This window comes from Electrona antarctica (assembly GCF_951216825.1).
Source record: "Electrona antarctica genome assembly, chromosome: 18".
NCBI classification, from domain to species: Eukaryota; Metazoa; Chordata; class Actinopteri; order Myctophiformes; family Myctophidae; genus Electrona; species Electrona antarctica.
The window spans coordinates 6,122,923-6,145,581 of NC_136799.1; the positions used below are offsets into that span (position 1 = coordinate 6,122,923).

The 22,659-nt window shown below is 46.8% G+C and overlaps 1 protein-coding gene across 1 annotated transcript in view; it reads left to right on the forward strand.

The window, feature by feature from the left end:
• kiaa0586 (KIAA0586 ortholog) overlaps positions 1-22,659 on the forward strand; it is a 123,706-nt gene that overhangs the window by 1,038 nt on the left and 100,009 nt on the right. Inside the window, exons 2-10 of the mRNA XM_079528467.1 lie at positions 1,597-2,161; positions 3,133-3,206; positions 4,094-4,145; positions 4,574-4,943; positions 14,674-14,827; positions 17,216-17,286; positions 19,921-20,062; positions 20,177-20,294; positions 21,048-21,194. Coding sequence (XP_079384593.1) covers positions 1,606-2,161; positions 3,133-3,206; positions 4,094-4,145; positions 4,574-4,943; positions 14,674-14,827; positions 17,216-17,286; positions 19,921-20,062; positions 20,177-20,294; positions 21,048-21,194 — 1,684 coding nt within the window. The 5' untranslated portion in view covers positions 1,597-1,605. The remainder of the gene's footprint in view (positions 1-1,596; positions 2,162-3,132; positions 3,207-4,093; positions 4,146-4,573; positions 4,944-14,673; positions 14,828-17,215; positions 17,287-19,920; positions 20,063-20,176; positions 20,295-21,047; positions 21,195-22,659) is intronic.

Consider the following 22,659-nt stretch of genomic DNA (forward strand, 5'->3'; position numbering starts at 1 on the left):
ACAAACAAACGTTAATTTTCTGGGTACTTGGTGAAAAAAAGGTTGAGAATCACTGGTTTAGACAGAGCCCTTATGACGTAAATCAAATGGCAACCAAGTCTGGGCTGTTAATGTTTATTAGGACAGCAGACAAACATTGACGACGTGAGATGTCATGTGGCCAATATTAAAATACAGTGGACGCCCCTCACTTCACACAAGTGTTTCATGTATTGTTGTTTGTCCTGCCCCTGGGCACTCGGAGGTGCATGTACTTGTAGGCGTTTAGAATTCCTTATATACAGTTACATTTCCATGCTAACAGGAAGGGTGGGCCCCTAAACATCTCCCAATCTTCCGCCGTAGTCTGAAAACCCACCTTTTCAGACTCCATCATGGCCCGTAGCACTTACCCTACCCCCTTAGATAGCACTTTTTAGACTTAGATAGCATTTGAAACAGACTTATAGCATGTCATGTAGACAGCACAATAATTGCATTGCATGTAGTCATAGCACTTCATAGTACATATGTATAGCATAGTATAGTATATATGTATAGTGTCATTATATAGATATGTTCTAGTTACGTTCTTAGCTTACGCATGTTTCATGATAAATGCATTTTATATATGTGATGTATTCCCATGCTTTTTTGTTCTTGCTTAATGTAAATCGCTCTGGATTAAGAGCGTCTGCTAAATGCCTAAATTGTAAATTGTAAACATCCTGGGCACCTGGGAAATATGGGCACCAAAACACAGAGTGGGCAGACCAGGAAACCTGGGAGCCTCAGAAGAGTGAGCACTAGGGAAATATGGTCACCAAAACACAGAGTGGGCAGACCAGGAAACCTGGGAGCCTCAGAAGAGTGAGCACTAGGGAAATATGGGCACCAAAACACAGAGTGGGCAGACCAGGAAACCTGGGAGCCTCAGAAGAGTGAGCACTAGGGAAATATGGGCACCAAAACCCAGAGTGGGCAGACCAGGAAACCTGGGAGCCTCAGAAGAGTGAGCACTAGGGAAATATGTCACCAAAACAGACTAGTGGGCACCATGCCTCGGAAGAGTTGGCTCTTAGAAAATCTATGCAAAAGGACGCTACGCACACCAATCCTTGCAGTGGTGTCGGTCCATGGAATAATACACTAAAAGGGTAGTCACACACTGATATAGGCAAGTGCCAAGCATTTATTATATGACACAGAGAATAAACCTATCTAAGGGCTTAGCAGTGTTGGCCAGTTTCTGGTTCAATCGATCCAGACCCCATTCATTTTTCCAAAAATATTTATATAAATTATTTTAAGCCTAGAATCGATCAAGCCATCCAGGATCCTGGTGAATCATGACCATTTAATGCTGTGAAAAAATAAATACATTTGAATACTTAATTTTACGATATAATATATTTAATACATAGCCTTTGTTTTGCAATATTCAACGTTTCGGTCTATATTATAAAGACGTTTGTCAGGCTATCTTTGTCAAGATAGCCTGACGAAGGTCTTATAGAGCTGTGGTTTCCCCATTAAAGCGTTTTAACTGCATTTGAAGACAGTGTGCAGGACTTTATTGTATTCTTCTTTACATTTCGACTGTGCTTTTATGTCAAGTGAAGGGTTATGCACTCGGACGAAGACTCCAGCTGCAGTTCTGACGCCGCGGCGGTTCTGATCCGCTCCACGCGGATCCTGTTCCCTGACCGAGGCCACGAGTCCCAGAGGATCCTGTTCCCCGACCGAGGCCACGAGTCCCAGAGGATCCTGTTCCCCGACCAGGGCCACGAGTCCCAGAGGATCCTGTTCCCCGACCGAGGCCACGAGTCCCAGAGGATCCTGTTCCCCGACCGAGGCTACGAGTCCCAGAGGATCCTGTTCCCCGACCGAGGCCACGAGTCCCAGAGGATCCTGTTCCACGACCAGGGCCACGAGTCCCAGAGGATCTTGTTCCCCGACAGAGGCCACGAGTCCCAGAGGATCTTGTTCCCCGACAGAGGCCATGAGTCCCAGAGGATCTTGTTCCCTGACCAAGGCCACGAGTCCCAGGCGGGATTGGGTTCAGTGACGCCAACGCCCTCCAACACGGTTCCGGCGCAGTTTCCTGTTCAGTCGCTGTCCGAGCAGCATCGACCCACCAGGATAGAAGAACTCAAAGAACCACGGCAGAAAGTTGACCAGGGTTTGTACACGCATGCACACACGGGTACGCATGCATACACACGCACTCGCACGTGCACGCACGCACGCACACACACACACACACACACACACACACACACACACACACACACACACACACACACACACACACACACACACACACACACACACACACACACACACACACACACACACACACACACAAACAACCGGCACTCTCCCAGTAATGTTAGCAACAATCTGTACGTTTTATGTGCACTCCTAATGGAGTGAAGTAATTACTAACACGTCTCAATAGAAGAGTAAAACACGTTCAGGCCCACAGACATCTTTAAATGAAAATAAAAGCCACCTCGTGGCTTTACTGTGCATTGCACCTACACCGTGTGTTTACATGACAAAACTGCATCGCCACCCACACAATCCATATAGCAGCATCTGTATCGATTCATACATCGATTTATTGCCATATCAATTCATACCACCTACCACTAACTCCAACCACTGCACAATAACTAATTATATTGTATTGACATGCTCTCTCTTACCACACAGATTGGCTAAAATTACGTCCATTCATTTAAATCAAACCATTTGACCTGTCATTGGTTGATGATTAGGGTTCATTCATGCCATTTACCCCCATCTTGCACTTTGTACATCGCTCTGGACAAGTGTGATTAAAGCCTCCCTTGAATTGTACCATTCCTTCCTTAACCCATTCAGGCCTGACGTCGAAATAAAAAAAAAAAGTTTTCTAAATCATGACAATTTTCGGAAAGATTTGAGGCACATTTTAACGATTTTTCAAAAATAGCAGACCTACAAGTTCATAGCGCGCCACTCGGTGGCGCGCTATGAGCTTGTAGATCTGCTATTTTTCAATAGCTAAATTATAACATAATGTTTAAAACACCAAAAGGGGTTCCCGCCCAAAATGGGTTAATGGTTAATGTGGTTAAACGCTAACGTGACATGGATGCGTTCCAGGTCTCAATGGATTAACCGCAGAGAGAAAACAGAACAGATCAGTGACGTCCAGACGAGCCACCAAAGAAAACCAGGTATTTCACATCTATTATCTTTGAGGAAAGAATACCTTTATAATTCTTTACTGCTTTATTATAGTATTATAAATGATATAAATTTGGCTGTTAAAATGTAGCTGAATAATTGAATTGAATCGAATCATAACATACTGGAATGAACTGAAACCATGCAGTGGTTTCCTAACCTCGCCTCACCAGGCTTTAATTAACTGAAACCATGCAGTGGTTTCCTAACCTCGCCTCACCAGGCTTTCCACCTCGGAGGAAAGCCTCGTCTCTGCTCCAAAAGTGCCGTGTGAACCGGTCTGGAGCGGATGATGACGTTGTAGTATTGTTTTGTAGTCTACAGGCAGGAACAATCAAACGGAACTTCCTTTTCCCTCAAACCGGAAGAATAACAATAAAAGCTCTCGTAGCCTGCAGCTTTTAATGATAAAAATCGGTTTGAGGTAAAATAAAGTTCTGTTTGATTGTTCCTGCCTGTCGACTACAAAACAATACTACAACATGACGTAACGATATCATCCGCTCCCGACCGGATCATAAACCCGAAATGAAATGGTGCTAGTGGTTTCCAGTAATGTCAAGTATAGTAGTATACCATGAATCATAATTAGCTAAATAGAGAAACCTTGAACATTTGACAGACAGTCAGATGGTACACCCCTGCAATAGTTGAATCCTGCAATGAATCATTTAATTTGTGAGCTTGATTCAAATGGAAGAAGCTGTGAGCTTGTAGATCGGCTATTTTCGGTCCACAAAACACCGGCACAAAACCAAGTACTCGTGTTTGAGCGTTACAAATGGCAGACAATGGTAAAATGGCATTTGGAAAATTGCAGGCCTGAAGTTTGAATGTAAGTATATTAATACTTAGTGTGCGTGTGTGCGCGTTGCAGGATCCTGTCAGACATAAGAGACTGCTCACAGACAGACAGTCCTCTGCTCGGGGTAAGATTGTGTCAGTTAACTCATGAACTAGTATGTTTAACTAAACTGTCAACTAAACGTTTTACCCATTAAATTGTACTTATTAAAACGTAGCTGTTAATTCAATGGTTAACTAAACTGCTAAATGAACCTATTAATGATTTATCTGCAAAAAAAAAGACTTACATCATCTCATTCCGGCCAATCACAATTTGTGTCCTCACTGTTTACACAAACACTCAAAAATGGCCATTCATTATGAATGGCATTTAATGTTTGTGTTGGGACAATGACGTAAAACTGGCCATTCATTATGAATGGCATTTAATGTTTGTGTTGGGACAATGTTTGTGTTTACATATTTTGGTTAATTAGGTTGATCAGTGTGCAGCTATATGAAACTAAACCTTGATTTAATTGTAACCTTTCCCTGGATTTGGTTCTCCCAGGAGCTGGTACTCCCAGGAGGGCTGGTACTGCCAGGGGAGTTGGTTATGGCAGGGGAGCTGGTTCTGCCAGGGGAGCTGGTTCTGGCAGGGGAGCTGGTTCTGCCAGGGGAGCTGGTTCTGGGCCACTAACTGCATCCAGTCTCGGAGCTGGTTCCGAAACCGTAGCTGGTTCTGTTCTGGAAGCTGTGCCTGGTCCACTAACTGGTTCCGAACCCGTAGCTGGTTCTGTTCTGGAAGCTGGTTCCGTCTCAGTAGCTGGTACTGCCAGGGGAGCTGGTTCTGGTGTGGAAGCTGCTCCAGGCTCTGAGGTCCTGATCTCCCACTACCCTGCAGGAGAGAGAGGAGCGGTCCTGGCAGCTCTGAACAAGAGGTATACTAGTCCCTTGTTGTTGTTGTCTTCTCTTCTGTTCCCATGTCTCCTCCCTGACCCTGTCCCTGTCTGTCTTCAGTCCATGTCTCCTCCCTGACCCTGTCCCTGTCTGTCTTCAGTCCATGTCTCCTCCCTGTCCCTGTCTGTCTTCAGTCCATGTCTCCTCCCTGACCCTGTCCCTGTCTGTCTTTAGTCCATGTCTCCTCCCTGACCCTGTCCCTGTCTGTCTTCAGTCCATGTCTCCTCCCTGACCCTGTCCCTGTCTGTCTTCAGTCCATGTCTCCTCCCTGACCCTGTCCCTGTCTGTCTTCAGTCCATGTCTCCTCCCTGACCCTGTCCCTGTCTGTCTTCAGTCCATGTCTCCTCCCTGACCCTGTCCCTGTCTGTCTTCAGTCCATGTCTCCTCCCTGACCCTGTCTGTCTTCAGTCCATGTCTCCTTCCTGACCCTGTCCCTGTCTGTCTTCAGTCCATGTCTCCTCCCTGACCCTGTCCCTGCCTGTCTTCAGTCCATGTCTCCTCCCTGACCCTGTCCCTGTCTGTCTTCAGTCCATGTCTCCTCCCTGACCCTGTCCCTGTCTGTCTTCAGTCCATGTCTCCTCCCTGACCCTGTCCCTGCCTGTCTTCAGTCCATGTCTCCTCCCTGACCCTGTCCCTGTCTGTCTTCAGTCCATGTCTCCTCCCTGACCCTGTCCCTGTCTGTCTTCAGTCCATGTCTCCTCCCTGACCCTGCCCCTGTCTGTCTTCAGTCCATGTCTCCTCCCTGACCCTGTCCCTGTCTGTCTTCAGTCCATGTCTCCTCCCTGACCCTGTCCCTGTCTGTCTTCAGTCCATGTCTCCTCCCTGACCCTGTCCCTGTCTGTCTTCAGTCCATGTCTCCTCCCTGACCCTGTCCCTGTCTGTCTTCAGTCCATGTCTCCTCCCTGACCCTGTCCCTGTCTGTCTTCAGTCCATGTCTCCTCCCTGACCCTGTCCCTGTCTGTCTTCAGTCCATGTCTCCTCCCTGACCCTGTCCCTGTCTGTCTTCAGTCCATGTCTCCTCCCTGACCCTGTCCCTGTCTGTCTTCAGTCCATGTCTCCTCCCTGTCCCTGTCTGTCTTCAGTCCATGTCTCCTCCCTGACCCTGTCCCTGTCTGTCTTCAGTCCATGTCTCCTCCCTGACCCTGTCCCTGTCTGTCTTCGGTCCATGTCTCCTCCCTGACCCTGTCCCTGTCTGTCTTCAGTCCATGTCTCCTCCCTGACCCTGTCCCTATCTGTCTTCAGTCCATGTCTCCTCCCTGACCCTGTCCCTGTCTGTCTTCAGTCCATGTCTCCTCCCTGACCCTGTCCCTGTCTGTCTTCAGTCCATGTCTCCTCCCTGTCCCTGTCTGTCTTCAGTCCATGTCTCCTCCCTGACCCTGTCCCTGTCTGTCTTTAGTCCATGTCTCCTCCCTGACCCTGTCCCTGTCTGTCTTCAGTCCATGTCTCCTCCCTGACCCTGTCCCTGTCTGTCTTCAGTCCATGTCTCCTCCCTGACCCTGTCCCTGTCTGTCTTCAGTCCATGTCTCCTCCCTGACCCTGTCCCTGTCTGTCTTCAGTCCATGTCTCCTCCCTGACCCTGTCCCTGTCTGTCTTCAGTCCATGTCTCCTCCCTGACCCTGTCCCTGCCTGTCTTCAGTCCATGTCTCCTCCCTGACCCTGTCCCTGCCTGTCTTCAGTCCATGTCTCCTCCCTGACCCTGTCCCTGCCTGTCTTCAGTCCATGTCTCCTCCCTGACCCTGTCCCTGCCTGTCTTCAGTCCATGTCTCCTCCCTGACCCTGTCCCTGCCTGTCTTCAGTCCATGTCTCCTCCCTGACCCTGTCCCTGTCTGTCTTCAGTCCATGTCTCCTCCCTGTCCCTGTCGGTCTTCAGTCCATGTCTCCTCCCTAACCCTGTCCCTGTCTCTCTTCAGTCCATGGCTCCTCCCTGCCCCTGCCCCTGTCTGTCTTCAGTCCATGTCTCCTCCCTGACCCTGTCCCTGTCTGTCTTCAGTCCATGTCTCCTCCCTGACCCTGCCCCTGTCTGTCTTCAGTCCATGTCTCCTCCCTGACCCTGTCCCTGCCTGTCTTCAGTCCATGTCTCCTCCCTTACCCTGTCCCTGTCTGTCTTCAGTCCATGTCTCCTCCCTGACCCTGCCCCTGTCTGTCTTCAGTCCATGTCTCCTCCCTGACCCTGTCCCTGCCTGTCTTCAGTCCATGTCTCCTCCCTGACCCTGTCCCTGTCTGTCTTCAGTCCATGTCTCCTCCCTGACCCTGTCCCTGTCTGTCTTCAGTCCATGTCTCCTCCCTGACCCTGTCCCTGCCTGTCTTCAGTCCATGTCTCCTCCCTGACCCTGTCCCTGCCTGTCTTCAGTCCATGTCTCCTCCCTGACCCTGTCCCTGCCTGTCTTCAGTCCATGTCTCCTCCCTAACCCTGTCCCTGTCTGTCTTCAGTCCATGTCTCCTCCCTGACCCTGTCCCTGTCTGTCTTCAGTCCATGTCTCCTCCCTGACCCTGTCCCTGCCTGTCTTCAGTCCATGTCTCCTCCCTGACCCTGTCCCTGTCTGTCTTCAGTCCATGTCTCCTCCCTGACCCTGTCCCTGTCTGTCTTCAGTCCATGTCTCCTCCCTGACCCTGTCCCTGTCTGTCTTCAGTCCATGTCTCCTCCCTGACCCTGTCTGTCTTCAGTCCATGTCTCCTCCCTGACCCTGTCCCTGTCTGTCTTCAGTCCATGTCTCCTCCCTGACCCTGTCCCTGTCAGTCCATGTCCATGTCTCCCTATGCTGATGATCTGTGTCAGTGGTTTTCAACCCTTTTCATATCAAGGCTGTCACAGGCGACTGTGGCTCAGGAGGTAGAGCAGGTCGCCCAATGATCCATGGGTCGGCGGTTCGAATCCCGGCTCCTCCTGTCTACATGTCGAAGTGTCCTTGGGCAAGACACTGAACCTCAAATTGCTCCCAATGTGCTGGCTAGTGCCTTGCATGGCTTCTGCCGCAGTCGGTGTATGAATGTGTGTGTGAATGGGTGAATGTAATGCACAATCTATGTAAAGCGCCTTGGATAAAGGCGCTATATAAATGCACCATTTACCATTTACCATTTATTATTTATTCGGCATTTGAGCCACGGACCACCATTTATTTGATGAGATTCAGCCAAGACTTGGATTTTGTTGTCGTTGGATAAGATTCGTTGTATATTCCATGCAGTGTTGATGTTGGCAGTGGCACCATATAGGAGAGATATTAACAGGCAAACGTTGATCAAAAATATAAATTCTTCTACATTTTAAAATTGTTCAGACCTCTTGTAAATTAATTAATGCAGATGTATAACAATAATTTAACTCCTGAGAGCAAAAAAATGAAGGTTTCATTTTACAATCTCAAGAGTTAAGTGTCCATTTGGTTACCAACTCGCCATCATTTAGCTGAGAACCACTGCTCTATGTCATCCATCTCTGCCATCTGTCTCCATTCCTCCCTATGCTACTGCTCTATGTCATCCATCTCTGCATTCTGTCTCCATTCCTCCCTATGCTACTGCTCTATGTCATCCATCTCTGCATTCTGTCTCCATTCCTCCCTATGCTACTGCTCTGTCATCCATCTCTGCCATCTGTCTCCATTCCTCCCTATGCTACTGCTCTATGTCATCCATCTCTGCATTCTGTCTCCATTCCTCCCTATGCTACTGCTCTATGTCATCCATCTCTGCATTCTGTCTCCATTCCTCCCTATGCTACTGCTCTATGTCATCCATCTCTGCCATCTGTCTCCATTCCTCCCTATGCTACTGATCTATGTCATCCATCTCTGCCATCTGTCTCCATTCCTCCCTATGCTACTGCTCTATGTCATCCATCTCTGCCATCTGTCTCCATTCCTCCCTATGCTACTGATCTATGTCATCCATCTCTGCCATCTGTCTCCATTACTCCCTATGCTACTGCTCTATGTCATCCATCTCTGCCATCTGTCTCCATTCCTCCCTATGCTACTGCTCTATGTCATCCATCTCTGCCATCTGTCTCCATTCCTCCCTATGCTACTGCTCTATGTCATCCATCTCTGCCATCTGTCTCCATTCCTCCCTATGCTACTGCTCTATGTCATCCATCTCTGCCATCTGTCTCCATTCCTCCCTATGCTACTGCTCTATGTCATCCATCTCTGCATTCTGTGTTTCCGTTTGTTTACCATGTAAGCATTTAGGGTTTCTCAAAGTAGGTTCCGTGAGTGACGCAACACGCAAGTCCAGGGTGACTAAAATATGACTAAAACAAACTAATTTAAGATTTATTCAAAAAAACTAAAGCAAAATGTGCTGTCAAAATCAACACTGGAACTAGTCAAGAGCCACCAGGGTGTTGTGGTTGAAGAGATCCAGTAGGGGGCAGAACATTTCCACTTTTAACCAATTTAGACCTGTGGACGATTCTACAAATGCCTTCTAAATCCTGACAGTTTTCTGAAAAACCCATGTTTCTATGTCAGTGGTTCTCAAAGTTTTTCATGTCAAGGACCCCCTAGAATTATCTGCATTTGCCCTGCCGACCCCCATCTGGAAAAATGTTGTTCCAGGAACCCCTCAGAAGCAAGGATTTGAGTTAAAAAAACGTTTGCTCTGAAAGAATATATATTCAAAGATGTGCACTACATTTTCACGATTTAAAAAAAATAGCAGACCTACAAGCTCGTAGCGCGGCACTCGGTGCCGCGCTATGAGCTTGTAGATCTGCTATTTTTCAATAGCTAAAGTATAACATAATGCTTGAAACACCGAAGGGGGTTCCCGCCCAGAATGGGTTAATCCTTTCTAACATATGTTATGTTAAGTCTAATTCAGTGGTTCCCAAACGTTTTTACGTCAAGGACCCCCACATTGACACTAATTGGCCCCACGGACCCCCATTTGAAGAGATATGCCAGGGACCACCCATTTGAAGAGATATGCCAGGGACCCCCCATTTGAAGAGATATGCCAGGGACCACCCATTTGAAGAGATATGCCAGGGACCACCCATTTGAAGAGATATGCCAGGGACCACCCATTTGAAGAGATATGGCAGGGAGTCAGGGACCCCCCCATTTGAAGAGATATGCCAGGGACCACCCATTTGAAGAGATATGCCAGGGACCCCCCATTTGAAGAGATATGCCAGGGACCCCCCATTTGAAGAGATATGCCAGGGACCACCCATTTGAAGAGATATGCCAGGGACCACCCATTTGAAGAGATATGCCAGGGACCCCCCATTTGAAGAGATATGCCAAGGACCACCCATTTGAAGAGATATGCCAGGGACCACCCATTTGAAGAGATATGCCAGGGACCACCCATTTGAAGAGATATGCCAGGGACCCCCCATATAGAGAAGATTGTTATGGCTGTAGCAGTGATTCTCAACCCGTTTAATTTCAAGGACCCCCAGTTTGACATGGCATTTCTATCTCTGGGACCCCCAATTTATATTGTAAAATCAATGTTAATTTAACTCTGAGAGTGTACAAATGGACCCAAATGGACCCGTTACACTCTCAGAGTTACAGACCCATAAGGGTCGATTTGGTTCCAAACGTTCTATTGTTTTGTCTTTGGTTCTACCCGAGACAAGAGATGGAAAAGCAAGCAGTACACCTTTGGCGTACTGTAGGTGCTTGACCCTTTAGGACGGTCAGTGGTCACACTGTGGTTCACTTCCAATGGGAGAAGTGAACACGAACACAGCTTCTGACCGAATGTTCTATATTAGTTTGGGATTTTTAGTTTTAGTTAGTTTTGACTTTTATTCCCCTAATTCAGTTAGTTTTATTTAGTTTTTCGAGCGGGTTTGCTAGTTTTGATTAGTTTTTGAGTGGTGTAAACCACTCCTACGACTGGCTTTGTTAGTTTACGTGTCTGTCTGTCTGTCTGTGCTCAAAAAATGAGCATGGTTGCTACGGTCACCCAGTTCACCCGGGTGTGATTTCATTACGTCAGACATTACGTCAGATCAGAGCTGATCAGGCTATATAAGACCTTACACTCAGTTCACACGGGTGTGCTTTTTTATTTTAGTTTTAGCTTCGTTTTTATTAGTTTTAGTGCTAGTTTTAGTTTGTTCTGCCCTTTTCCTGACAAATAAGTATTATATTGTGTAATTAAGAACTCAAGAAAAAATAGCATTTAAAAAAAGAATATTCAGTTACTGATTAAACTTGACAAAAACTAATGGCATTTTGTCTATCATAGCAGTTAGTTTTAGTTAGTTTTGTAAACACACAATACAGTTTCAGTTAGTTATCGTTTTGTCTTTTTTTCCGTTGTGACTATAATAACCTTGCTTCAGACCAATTATTTGGCCCCATCGTCAGTGAAAGTCCATTTTTGACACATTCTTCATAAACCACACAATCCTCAGAATATTCTGGCATTTTTCAGAGAGACAAATCAGGAGAAAATCTACTTTGTTGTCGTCCGACCTTTCTCTGTCCCAGCAGCAATGCACTCTGGTGATATAGAGCGTCGCAGTCCCGCCCCCTTTCATGACGACGCCAGGCCCAGGAAATGAATCACAATGCATTTTTCCCATAGACATTTCAAAAAGTATTTATTTAAAGACCTTTTAAGCGTCGTACGAAGCCAACTCGAGTCGTGACAAATCATGACAACACACACAATATTTTGGACCAAACAAATAATTTCATAGAAGAAAAACAACAAAGTGTTGTAACCTGCCGTTCTTTTCTTCTTTCTAATTATTTGTTTGGCCCGAAAAATTTTGTTTGTTGTCATGATGTGTCACGACAAGAGTTGGCTTTGTCCGCGGCGTAAACGTCTTTAAATAAATACTTTCTGAAATGTCTATGAGGAAAATTAACGGAGAATCATTTCCTGGGCCCTGGTAGGGGGCGGGACTGCGACGCTCTATAGAGCGTCACAGTCCCGCCCCCTTTCATGACGACGAGCGCTCCGGAAGAACATTTCCAATCCATGCTTCCCATAGACGTTTCATAAAGTATTTATTAATCCATTTTGACCTGAGATCAGATTCTAAAAATGTCTTCTACATCCTGACAGTTTTCTGAAAAAGCTATGTCAGTCGTTCTTCGATTTTTAAAAAATAGCAAACCTACAAGTTCATAGCGCGCCACTCGGTGGCGCGCTATGAGCTTGTAGATCTGCTATTTTTCAATAGCTAAAGCATAACATAATGCTAACACCAAAAGGGGTTAAAGACCTGTAAGCCTACTTGGCCAAGGCCAACTTGGATCGTGACAACAAAAACAACTTTTTGGGGCGAACAAATAATTAGAAGAAAGAAAAACAAGAAAATAAGTGTTGAGCTTTTTTGTCTTCTTTCTAATTATTTGTTCGGCCCAAAAATTGTGTTTGTTGTCATGAGTTGTCACGATCCGAGTTGACTTTGTCCGAGGCTTACAGGTCTTTAAATAAATACTTTATGAACGGGAAAAAATGCATTAAATTGGAAATTGTCTTCCGTTCCGCTCGCCGGGTTGCAGGACTGCGACGCTCATATCCAGCACAGTAATCATGTGATGTTCAGGAGATGATCTGACGCCCAGACGGCGGCGCCCACACTTACGAGAGCATTCATTCGTTGGTGTAGCGGTGAAGCATGTAGGCCACGGTTGGTTGGTGTAGCGGTGAAGCATGTAGGCCACGGTTGGTTGGTGTAGCGGTGAAGCATGTAGGCCACGGTTGGTTCGTGTAGCGGTGAAGCATGTAGGCCACGGTTGGTTGGTGTAGCGGTGAAGCATGTAGGCCACGGTTGGTTGGTGTAGCGGTGAAGCATGTAGGCCACGGTTGGTTCGTGTAGCGGTGAAGCATGTAGGCCACGGTTGGTTGGTGTAGCGGTGAAGCATGTAGGCCACGGTTGGTTGGTGTAGCGGTGAAGCATGTAGGCCACGGTTGGTTGGTGTAGCGGTGAAGCATGTAGGCCACGGTTGGTTGGTGTAGCGGTGAAGCATGTAGGCCACGGTTGGTTCGTGTAGCGGTGAAGCATGTAGGCCACGGTTGGTTCGTGTAGCGGTGAAGCATGTAGGCCACGGTTGGTTCGTGTAGCGGTGAAGCATGTAGGCCACGGTTGGTTGGTGTAGCGGTGAAGCATGTAGGCCACGGTTGGTTGGTGTAGCGGTGAAGCATGGAGGCCACGGTTGGTTCGTGTAGCGGTGAAGCATGTAGGCCACGGTTGGTTCGTGTAGCGGTGAAGCATGTAGGCCACGGTTGGTTGGTGTAGCGGTGAAGCATGTAGGCCACGGTTGGTTGGTGTAGCGGTGAAGCATGTAGGCCACGGTTGGTTGGTGTAGCGGTGAAGCATGTAGGCCACGGTTGGTTCGTGTAGCGGTGAAGCATGTAGGCCACGGTTGGTTGGTGTAGCGGTGAAGCATGTAGGCCACGGTTGGTTGGTGTAGCGGTGAAGCATGTAGGCCACGGTTGGTTCGTGTAGCGGTGAAGCATGTAGGCCACGGTTGGTTGGTGTAGCGGTGAAGCATGTAGGCCACGGTTGGTTCGTGTAGCGGTGAAGCATGTAGGCCACGGTTGGTTCGTGTAGCGGTGAAGCATGTAGGCCACGGTTGGTTCGTGTAGCGGTGAAGCATGTAGGCCACGGTTGGTTCGTGTAGCGGTGAAGCATGTAGGCCACGGTTGGTTGGTGTAGCGGTGAAGCATGTAGGCCACGGTTGGTTCGTGTAGCGGTGAAGCATGTAGGCCACGGTTGGTTGGTGTAGCGGTGAAGCATGTAGGCCACGGTTGGTTCGTGTAGCGGTGAAGCATGTAGGCCACGGTTGGTTGGTGTAGCGGTGAAGCATGTAGGCCACGGTTGGTTCGTGTAGCGCCGGTGAAGCATGTAGGCCACGGTTGGTTCGTGTAGCGGTGAAGCATGTAGGCCACGGTTGGTTGGTGTAGCGGTGAAGCATGTAGGCCACGGTTGGTTCGTGTAGCGGTGAAGCATGTAGGCCACGGTTGGTTCGTGTAGCGGTGAAGCATGTAGGCCACGGTTGGTTCGTGTAGCGGTGAAGCATGTAGGCCACGGTTGTGTTCGTGTAGCGGTGAAGCATGTAGGCCACGGTTGTGTTCGTGTAGCGGTGAAGCATGTAGGCCACGGTTGGTTGGTGTAGCGGTGAAGCATGTAGGCCACGGTTGGTTCGTGTAGCGGTGAAGCATGTAGGCCACGGTTGGTTCGTGTAGCGGTGAAGCATGTAGGCCACGGTTGGTTGGTGTAGCGGTGAAGCATGTAGGCCACGGTTGGTTGGTGTAGCGGTGAAGCATGTAGGCCACGGTTGGTTGGTGTAGCGGTGAAGCATGTAGGCCACGGTTGGTTCGTGTAGCGGTGAAGCATGTAGGCCACGGTTGGTTGGTGTAGCGGTGAAGCATGTAGGCCACGGTTGGTTCGTGTAGCGGTGAAGCATGTAGGCCACGGTTCATTGGTTGGTGTAGCGGTGAAGCATGTAGGCCACGGTTGGTTGGTGTAGCGGTGAAGCATGTAGGCCACGGTTCATTGGTTGGTGTAGCGGTGAAGCATGTAGGCCACGGTTGGTTCGTGTAGCGGTGAAGCATGTAGGCCATGGTTGGTTCGTGTAGCGGTGAAGCATGTAGGCCACGGTTGGTTCGTGTAGCGGTGAAGCACGTAGGCCACGGTTGGTTCGTGTAGCGGTGAAGCATGTAGGCCTATCTTTCTACATTAAAGCATCTTTGGTTCCACTTCTTGCTCCTCCCTGTTGCGCTCAGGTCTCAGAGCGCCCCCATGAGGAGGGAGGTGAAAGTGCAGCTGTTAGAGCCCGGAGCTCTTGGTCAGAGGATGGAGTCGACGCCGGACGTCCCAGCAGGACTGGGCGCCATGGTAACGGCTGCCGCGGTGGCCGCTACCGCTCCTCTGATCAAGGTACATAATATGTAGGGCTGTATTAACCCATTTTGACCTGAGATCAGATTCTAAAAATGTCTTCCACATCCTGACAGTTTTCTGAAAAAGCTATGTTTCTATGTCAGTCGCTCTTTGATTTTTCAAAAATAGCAGACCTACAAGCTCGTAGCGCGCCACTCGGTGGCGCGCTATGAGCTTGTAGATCTGCTATTTTTCAATAGCTAAAGCATAACATAATGCTAACACCAAAAGGGTTCCCACCCAAAATGGGTTAAGCCATTGAGAACTGAGAATTGATTCCACAAATGTCTTCTAAATCATGACAGTTTTCTGAAAAACCTATGTTTCAATGTCAGTGGTTCTCAAACTATTTCATGTCAAGGAGCTCCAAAATTATATGTAATTGGCTGAAGACCCCCATCTTAAAATATGTTGTTCCAGGGACCCCCCTAGAAGAAAAGATTTGAGTTAAAAACATTCGCTCTGAAAGAATATATATTAACGATACACTAACTGCAACGAAAAATCTATTTTAAGTTTTTAACTTAAAGGAGAATTCCATGCTAGAAGTGTTTCTTACCTTTATTTGTAGTTGTTACGTCCCCAACAAAGAGGTCCAGGTGTTATTTTGTGCAAAAGTGCATTTTTGGCTATTTCCCCTACCATAAGCCCTCAATGGGGGTTGGGTTTTTGTGCTAATTCGCTTATTTCCATCGAAATAAGTAGTAAAGTGTGCCGCTTGGGATACTATTTACATTATGAAAAGAGGATGTATACAATTTTCTTTTTTTGAGTGGTGTAAACCACTCCTACAACTGGCTTTTGTGTGCATAAAAAAATGACCATGGTTGCTATGTTCAAAATAATTTCTGACGTAATTAAATCACACCCGGGTGAACTGGATGACCGTAGCAACCGTGGTCATTTTCTCTGCGCAAAAACAGCCAGTTGTGAAATCACATCCGGGTGTGATACATACATTTATCAAAAATGATAGCTTTTTTTACTTAACATATTTTGTGTGATTTCATTACGTCAGACATTACGTCAGACCACAGCTGATCATGCTATATAAAACCTTACACCACTCAGTTCACACGGGTGTGATTTTTTATTTGAGCGATGGAAATAAGCAAATTAGCACAACAACCCAATGCCCCATTCAATTCAATGCAATTCATTGAGGGCTTATGGTAGGGGAAATAGCCAATAATGCACTTTTGCACAAAATAACACCTGGATCTCTTTGGTGGGGACGTAACAACTACAAATAAAGCTAAGAAAGCCTTCTAGCATTATTATGACTATAATATTTATATATATATATATATTATATATATATATTATATTTATATATATATATATATATATATATATATATATATATATATATGTATATATATATATACACATGATACATGATACAGTCACTGTCAGGTGGAATCCCGTTACTTATTTGTCAATTAAAGAAATAAATCTGTGTTCCAATGTATCCAATGTAGTTATTATTTAGTCACAAGCTTAATACTCGTCATTGCCACTTTCTCTTTTAAAATGTTTCTAAAATAGAAACGTAGCATAGAAACATAGCATAGTGCTGCACGATTCTTGCTCAAATGTGAATCTCGATTTTCCACCATCACGATGGATCGCGATTCTCACACGATTCTCATTTCTTTCCATGACAATATTTATTGTCTTTAGTCAATAGACTAAAGACAATAAATTGCTGAACATTACTACATTAAAAATGTGGCACCTGGAGCCAACTACTGTGGCTTTAGTTTAAACGGACAACATCAAAGTGCTTGAATTAAACCTCTCTCTTGTAACAAAAGCACAAGAACAACTAAATATGAATTTTACATCCAACTGCACGATTCCTGCTGAAATGTAGAAATCGCATAGGTGTCTATATATCTGGATCACGACCTTTTTCTGATTAATCGTGCAGCACTACTGCGGCACATTGTGAGCTTGCATAAGATCGGCTATTTTTAAATGTTTTTTTTTGTGGCTTTCGCCTTTATTTTATATATTTTTAATGGAGCGATAGACAGTAGGCTGACAGAAAATGGGGAGAGAGATGGGGGGGGGTGACATGCAGTAAAGGCCGTCGGGATCGGGAGTCGAACCCGCGGCACACTGCCAGACTGGTTTACCAGCCAAGGTGCCTGGACCGCTGAGCCACGGCCAAGATCGGCTATTTTTGCTGCTTTCGCAAGACGCTTTGTACAACGAAGTAGGGTGTTAAGTACGTTGAAATATGGAGATACAGTACATGTACATGGTTCCTGCCCGGCAGCAGCAACATGCTTATTTACCGTGGTGTTGTTGTTGTTTGTTTTATTTCTTTATGTACATGTTTATTTTATTTAGTATTAATACTAGTATTGTGTGTGGCAGGCTCAGGGTAACCTGGAGATGACCATGTCTCAAGTAGCAGATAGTTTGAGGACGCTGGTGGTCACAAACAGGTAGGACGCACGCACGCACACACACACACACACACACACAAATAATGCCTTGCGTTGCGCGAATTATGCGCATAAATTCTGGTTGTCATTCATTCATATTGTTTGAGTGATCTGTGTCAGTCAGTAATAATGTGGTAACACAGCCTGATGATGATAATAAAAAGTTCATATCGGATTCAGTTTGATACTTTGATTGTCACGTCACAGGTTGTACAGGTTGTAGCACGCACAACTCCAACTCTCCTAAAGACTCGTCACAGGTTGTACAGGTTGTAGCTGCACAACTCCAACTCTCTTAAAGACTCGTCACAGGTTGTACAGGTTGTAGCTGCACAACTCCAACTCTCCTAAAGACTCGTCACAGGTTGTACAGGTTGTAGCTGCACAACTCCAACTCTCTTAAAGACTCGTCACAGGTTGTACAGGTTGTAGCTCGCACAACTCCAACTCTCTTAAAGACTCGTCACAGGTTGGCTATCAGGTTGTAGCTCACACAACTCCAACTCTCTTAAAGACTCGTCACAGGTTGTACAGGTTGTAGCTGCACAACTCCAACTCTCCTAAAGACTCGTCACAGGTTGTACAGGTTGTAGCTGCACAACTCCAACTCTCTTAAAGACTCGTCACAGGTTGTACAGGTTGTAGCTCGCACAACTCCAACTCTCTTAAAGACTCGTCACAGGTTGGCTATCAGGTTGTAGCTCACACAACTCCAACTCTCTTAAAGACTCGTCACAGGTTGTACAGGTTGTAGCTCCACAACTCCAACTCTCCTAAAGACTCGTCACAGGTTGTACAGGTTGTAGCTCCACAACTCCAACTCTCCTAAAGACTCGTCACAGGTTGTACAGGTTGTAGCTGCACAACTCCAACTCTCTTAAAGACTCGTCACAGGTTGTACAGGTTGTAGCTCCACAACTCCAACTCTCCTAAAGACTCGTCACAGGTTGTACAGGTTGTAGCTCCACAACTCCAACTCTCCTAAAGACTCGTCACAGGTTGTACAGGTTGTAGCTGCACAACTCCAACTCTCTTAAAGACTCGTCACAGGTTGTACAGGTTGTAGCTCGCACAACTCCAACTCTCTTAAAGACTCGTCACAGGTTGTACAGGTTGTAGCTCCACAACTCCAACTCTCTTAAAGACTCGTCACAGGTTGTACAGGTTGTAGCTGCACAACTCCAACTCTCTTAAAGACTCGTCACAGGTTGTACAGGTTGTAGCTCCACAACTCCAACTCTCTTAAAGACTCGTCACAGGTTGTACAGGTTGTAGCTCCACAACTCCAACTCTCTTAGAGACTCGTCACAGGTTGTACAGGTTGTAGCTCCACAACTCCAACTCTCTTAAAGACTCGTCACAGGTTGTACAGGTTGTAGCTGCACAACTCCAACTCTCTTAAAGACTCGTCACAGGTTGTACAGGTTGTAGCTCGCACAACTCCAACTCTCTTAGAGACTCGTCACAGGTTGTACAGGTTGTAGCTCCACAACTCCAACTCTCTTAGAGACTCGTCACAGGTTGTACAGGTTGTAGCTCGCACAACTCCAACTCTCTTAAAGACTCGTCACAGGTTGTACAGGTTGTAGCTCCACAACTCCAACTCTCTTAAAGACTCGTCACAGGTTGTACAGGTTGTAGCTGCACAACTCCAACTCTCTTAAAGACTCGTCACAGGTTGTACAGGTTGTAGCTCGCACAACTCCAACTCTCTTAAAGGTATATTCAGTGATTTGACTTAATTCAAATATCACTTATTTTTTCTTTTTTTCTGGATAATCCTCCCTACTATAGAGTGTGCTGACCATATAAGGAGTTCCTCCCTGTCCCCAGTGAGCCCCTGGGGTCAAAAAACCCTAGTTTCAGTTTTGGTGGCGGGTGGCAAAACCTTCATCCAATCAGGATGAGTGGGGCCTTCCTCCAATCATGATCGAGTGGGGGCGGGCTTTGGTGCACATGCTGTTGGCCTGTTGCACTTCCCCCCACTGTAGAGCGTGCATGTGCACATTTTGTTACCGGGGCGGACTGGGTGGTTTTCCAAATCACCCAAATCACTGAATGCTCCTTTAAAGACTCGTCACAGGTTGTACAGGTTGTAGCTCGCACAACTCCAACTCTCTTAAAGACTCGTCACAGGTTGTACAGGTTGTCCGCAAGCTCCATTATTTTCCCGTTGTTTTCAGAAAGAAGAATTAAAAAAAGAGAGGGGAGGTCAGGGGAGCAAGGAGAAAATAAAAAATAAAGACAAAATAAAAACATGAGAGGCACAAATCTAAGATATGTACATTACGTGAGGTTAAACACAAATTCTAATGGCCTATTGTATTCATACTGGCCTATTCTATTCATACCTAGGGCCTATGAATAGGCCCTAGGATATCTATCTACATGTACAGTATGTGAGGTTAAACATTAGAGGGGTGAGGTGGTGACATTTCGGTAGGTCCACACTAACAGCAGGTTAACAGCTACATGACATTAGAATGATTAGATATTAAGGTGCAAAAGAGTGTCGGCACGTTTAGTTGCTGTCAGCTCCACACGGAGACTGAAGAGGTGAGTTTTCAGACTGTGGTTGGAAGAACTTTGGATTGATCCTCGACGTGTGACCTCCTCCCGGTGCTCTGTGTGCAGGGAGGAAGGAGTGCTGCGGAGGAGCAGAGAGGACCACAGGAGGAGCAGAGAGGAGGAGGACAGAGTGTCACACAGACTGGAACAACATCTCAACAGACTGGAGGAACTGGAGAAAATGCAACAAAACCACTTGGAACTGCAGGTACACACTGGTTTATTGACTGGCTGGTTAACTCACTGACTAGTTGACTCACTGACTACTAGTTTACTGGCTGTTAACTTCACTCCACTGATTGACTGCTTTTCCTCCAATCAGAGCCGGCTCCTGAGCTCGTCCCTGGGTGGCGTGGTGACAGGCCCTGTGAACCCTGACCCCTCGCTTCCAAACCCTCCAGCCAACCAGCATTCTTCAGAGGCCACGCCCACTCACACAGGTACCCGCATCGCAAACAACTATTGGTGCTTTTTCTTTTTATGTCAATCCGCCCGGGCCAATCATCATACAGTAAAGTAGGTCGGAGAGGCTTATTGTCGGTATCGGCCAAGAACGCACGAGTCTATCCTCGTTGCAATGCGCTGTAGACCCCTGGGAGATTCACTACTGAGGTGGTCTATCCTCGTTGCAATGCGCTGTAGACCCCTGGGAGATTCATTACTGAGGTGGTCTATCCTCGTTGCAATGTGCTGTAGACCCCTGGGAGATTCATTACTGAGGTGGTCTATCCTCGTTGCAATGCGCTGTAGACCCCTGGGAGATGCATTACTGAGGTGGTCTATCCTCGTTGCAATGCGCTGTAGACCCCTGGGAGATGCATTACTGAGGTGGTCTATCCTCGTTGCAATGCGCTGTAGACCCCTGGGAGATTCATTACTGAGGTGGAGCGCCACACTTACCACCAGCTCCCAGTACTTTACCGCACGACTTGCCGCACCCAAGACGGCACGGTGGCACGGTGGAAAAAGTGATTCAAAAAAGAAACGGTGGCACGGTGGAAAAAGTGATGCATGTGCATATACTCACTATTACTGCTAAATATCATTCACCAGCAGTAAAATCAGTTCAATGTTGTTGGTTACTTGGTACCCTGTGATGCTTCAAGGAGTAAAGTGGACGTCTTTGTGTCGGTTGATGTGGAACCGTGCACATGTTTGAGAACCGCTGTCCTGTCCTCTCCTCTCCTCTCCAGTGCCCACCACCATCACCACCACCACCACCACCACCCCCAGCTCCTCCACTCAGCAGAACCAGCGAGGTGCTAGGAGGAGTGTGGGGGACCAGCCTGCCCCCAGGTCCTCTTCCCACAACGCCAGGAGAAGACAGGACACCAAGCAAGGTGAGTTGGAAGTTGGAACATCGTCTCGCGTAGCCAGACCAAACTATTCCACAATCTCTGAACAGGGGTCGGCAACCTTTTGGACATGAAGTGTCATGTTTTCATTGTCTTGATAGTCGGTGTGCCATATCAACAATGTCAATGTTCAATCATTTAAAAAAAAATCACACCCGTGTGAACTGAGTGGTGCAAGGTCTTATATAGTCTGATCAGCTGTGGTCTGACGTAATGTCAGTGTCCATAGTAACCATGCTCACCTTTGCACGGACAGGTACACAGGTACACAAACATAGATACAGACAAAGCTGGTTGTTGGAGTGGTTTGCACCACTCAAAAAATAGAATAATCACACCTGTGTGAAGTGAGGGACGCTCTAATCATTGTACATCATCGTACATCATCATCAAGAATGGTGGTCCCTTATTGGCCAAGGGTGGCCAATTTGCTCAGCTGATTTGCCGATTTGCCTAGACACATAATGACGTAAATTCTCCATTCATTGTCAATGGCATTTAATGTTCGTGTTCAGACAGAATCTACACTATAGCTGTTTATAGGAGGGGCTAGCGCCCCTCAAAAACCTCTCTCACACTTATGCCAGTGTGCCAGTGATCACCCTTCCCTGTTCCAATGTTGGCCCCCGTGCCTAAGGTTGCCTACCCCTAATAGAGTCTGGAACTACACCTCCCAAAAACTGAGAAAGGAAGCTGTAATCGGCTCATCATTTCAGTTGATGGAAATATATTTAAAATTGTTTGTTAAAACATATTTTTTAATTCTCAATTCTGATAAGCAGACGATAAGTTATATATATATGCTATATATATATATGCTATATATGCTTTGACTCATTTGAATTACAGTAGCACAAATTTACGCGACTGCAAAGACGAAAGGGAAGCAGTTTTAGCTTTTTTACACCCTCCTCATAATGTCATCATGCCAATTAGTTCCTCCCCACACACATGTGTGTGTTACTGCTATTGTATCCTACTGACTCGCCTGCAAGTGAGGAGCCCCCACCGGGAGGACGTAGAGCCCCGCCCGCCCAACACTCCCTGAAGGGTGCGTTAGTAGGGGTTGCGCGTGCGCGATTTTGTTTTTCAATTATTTGTCTTTACCGATAGCAGCTGAAGTCCGTGAGCATAAATATAAGTGAACCTTTAAAGCCTGTTTTCGCAAGACATTACTCAATATAAGACATTCCACATCTGGAGGATGTAGTAACCTTGTACAACCACATGGAGGCAGAAGTGGCCGGCTCCGGACTCTCCTCTGAATGACTCTTGTGGGGTTCGGGGTGTGGGGGTTGTGGCGTATGTGTGGGGTTTGGGGTGTGTGTGTGGGGGGGGGTGATGGCAGGCAGGGTTGCCTCTGTGAGAGGGGAGCAGGTTGTCATGGCAACACTATTTCTACCAGTCATTCCCTCGATCTTCCTTCTTTTCACACCTCTTTCTACACCTC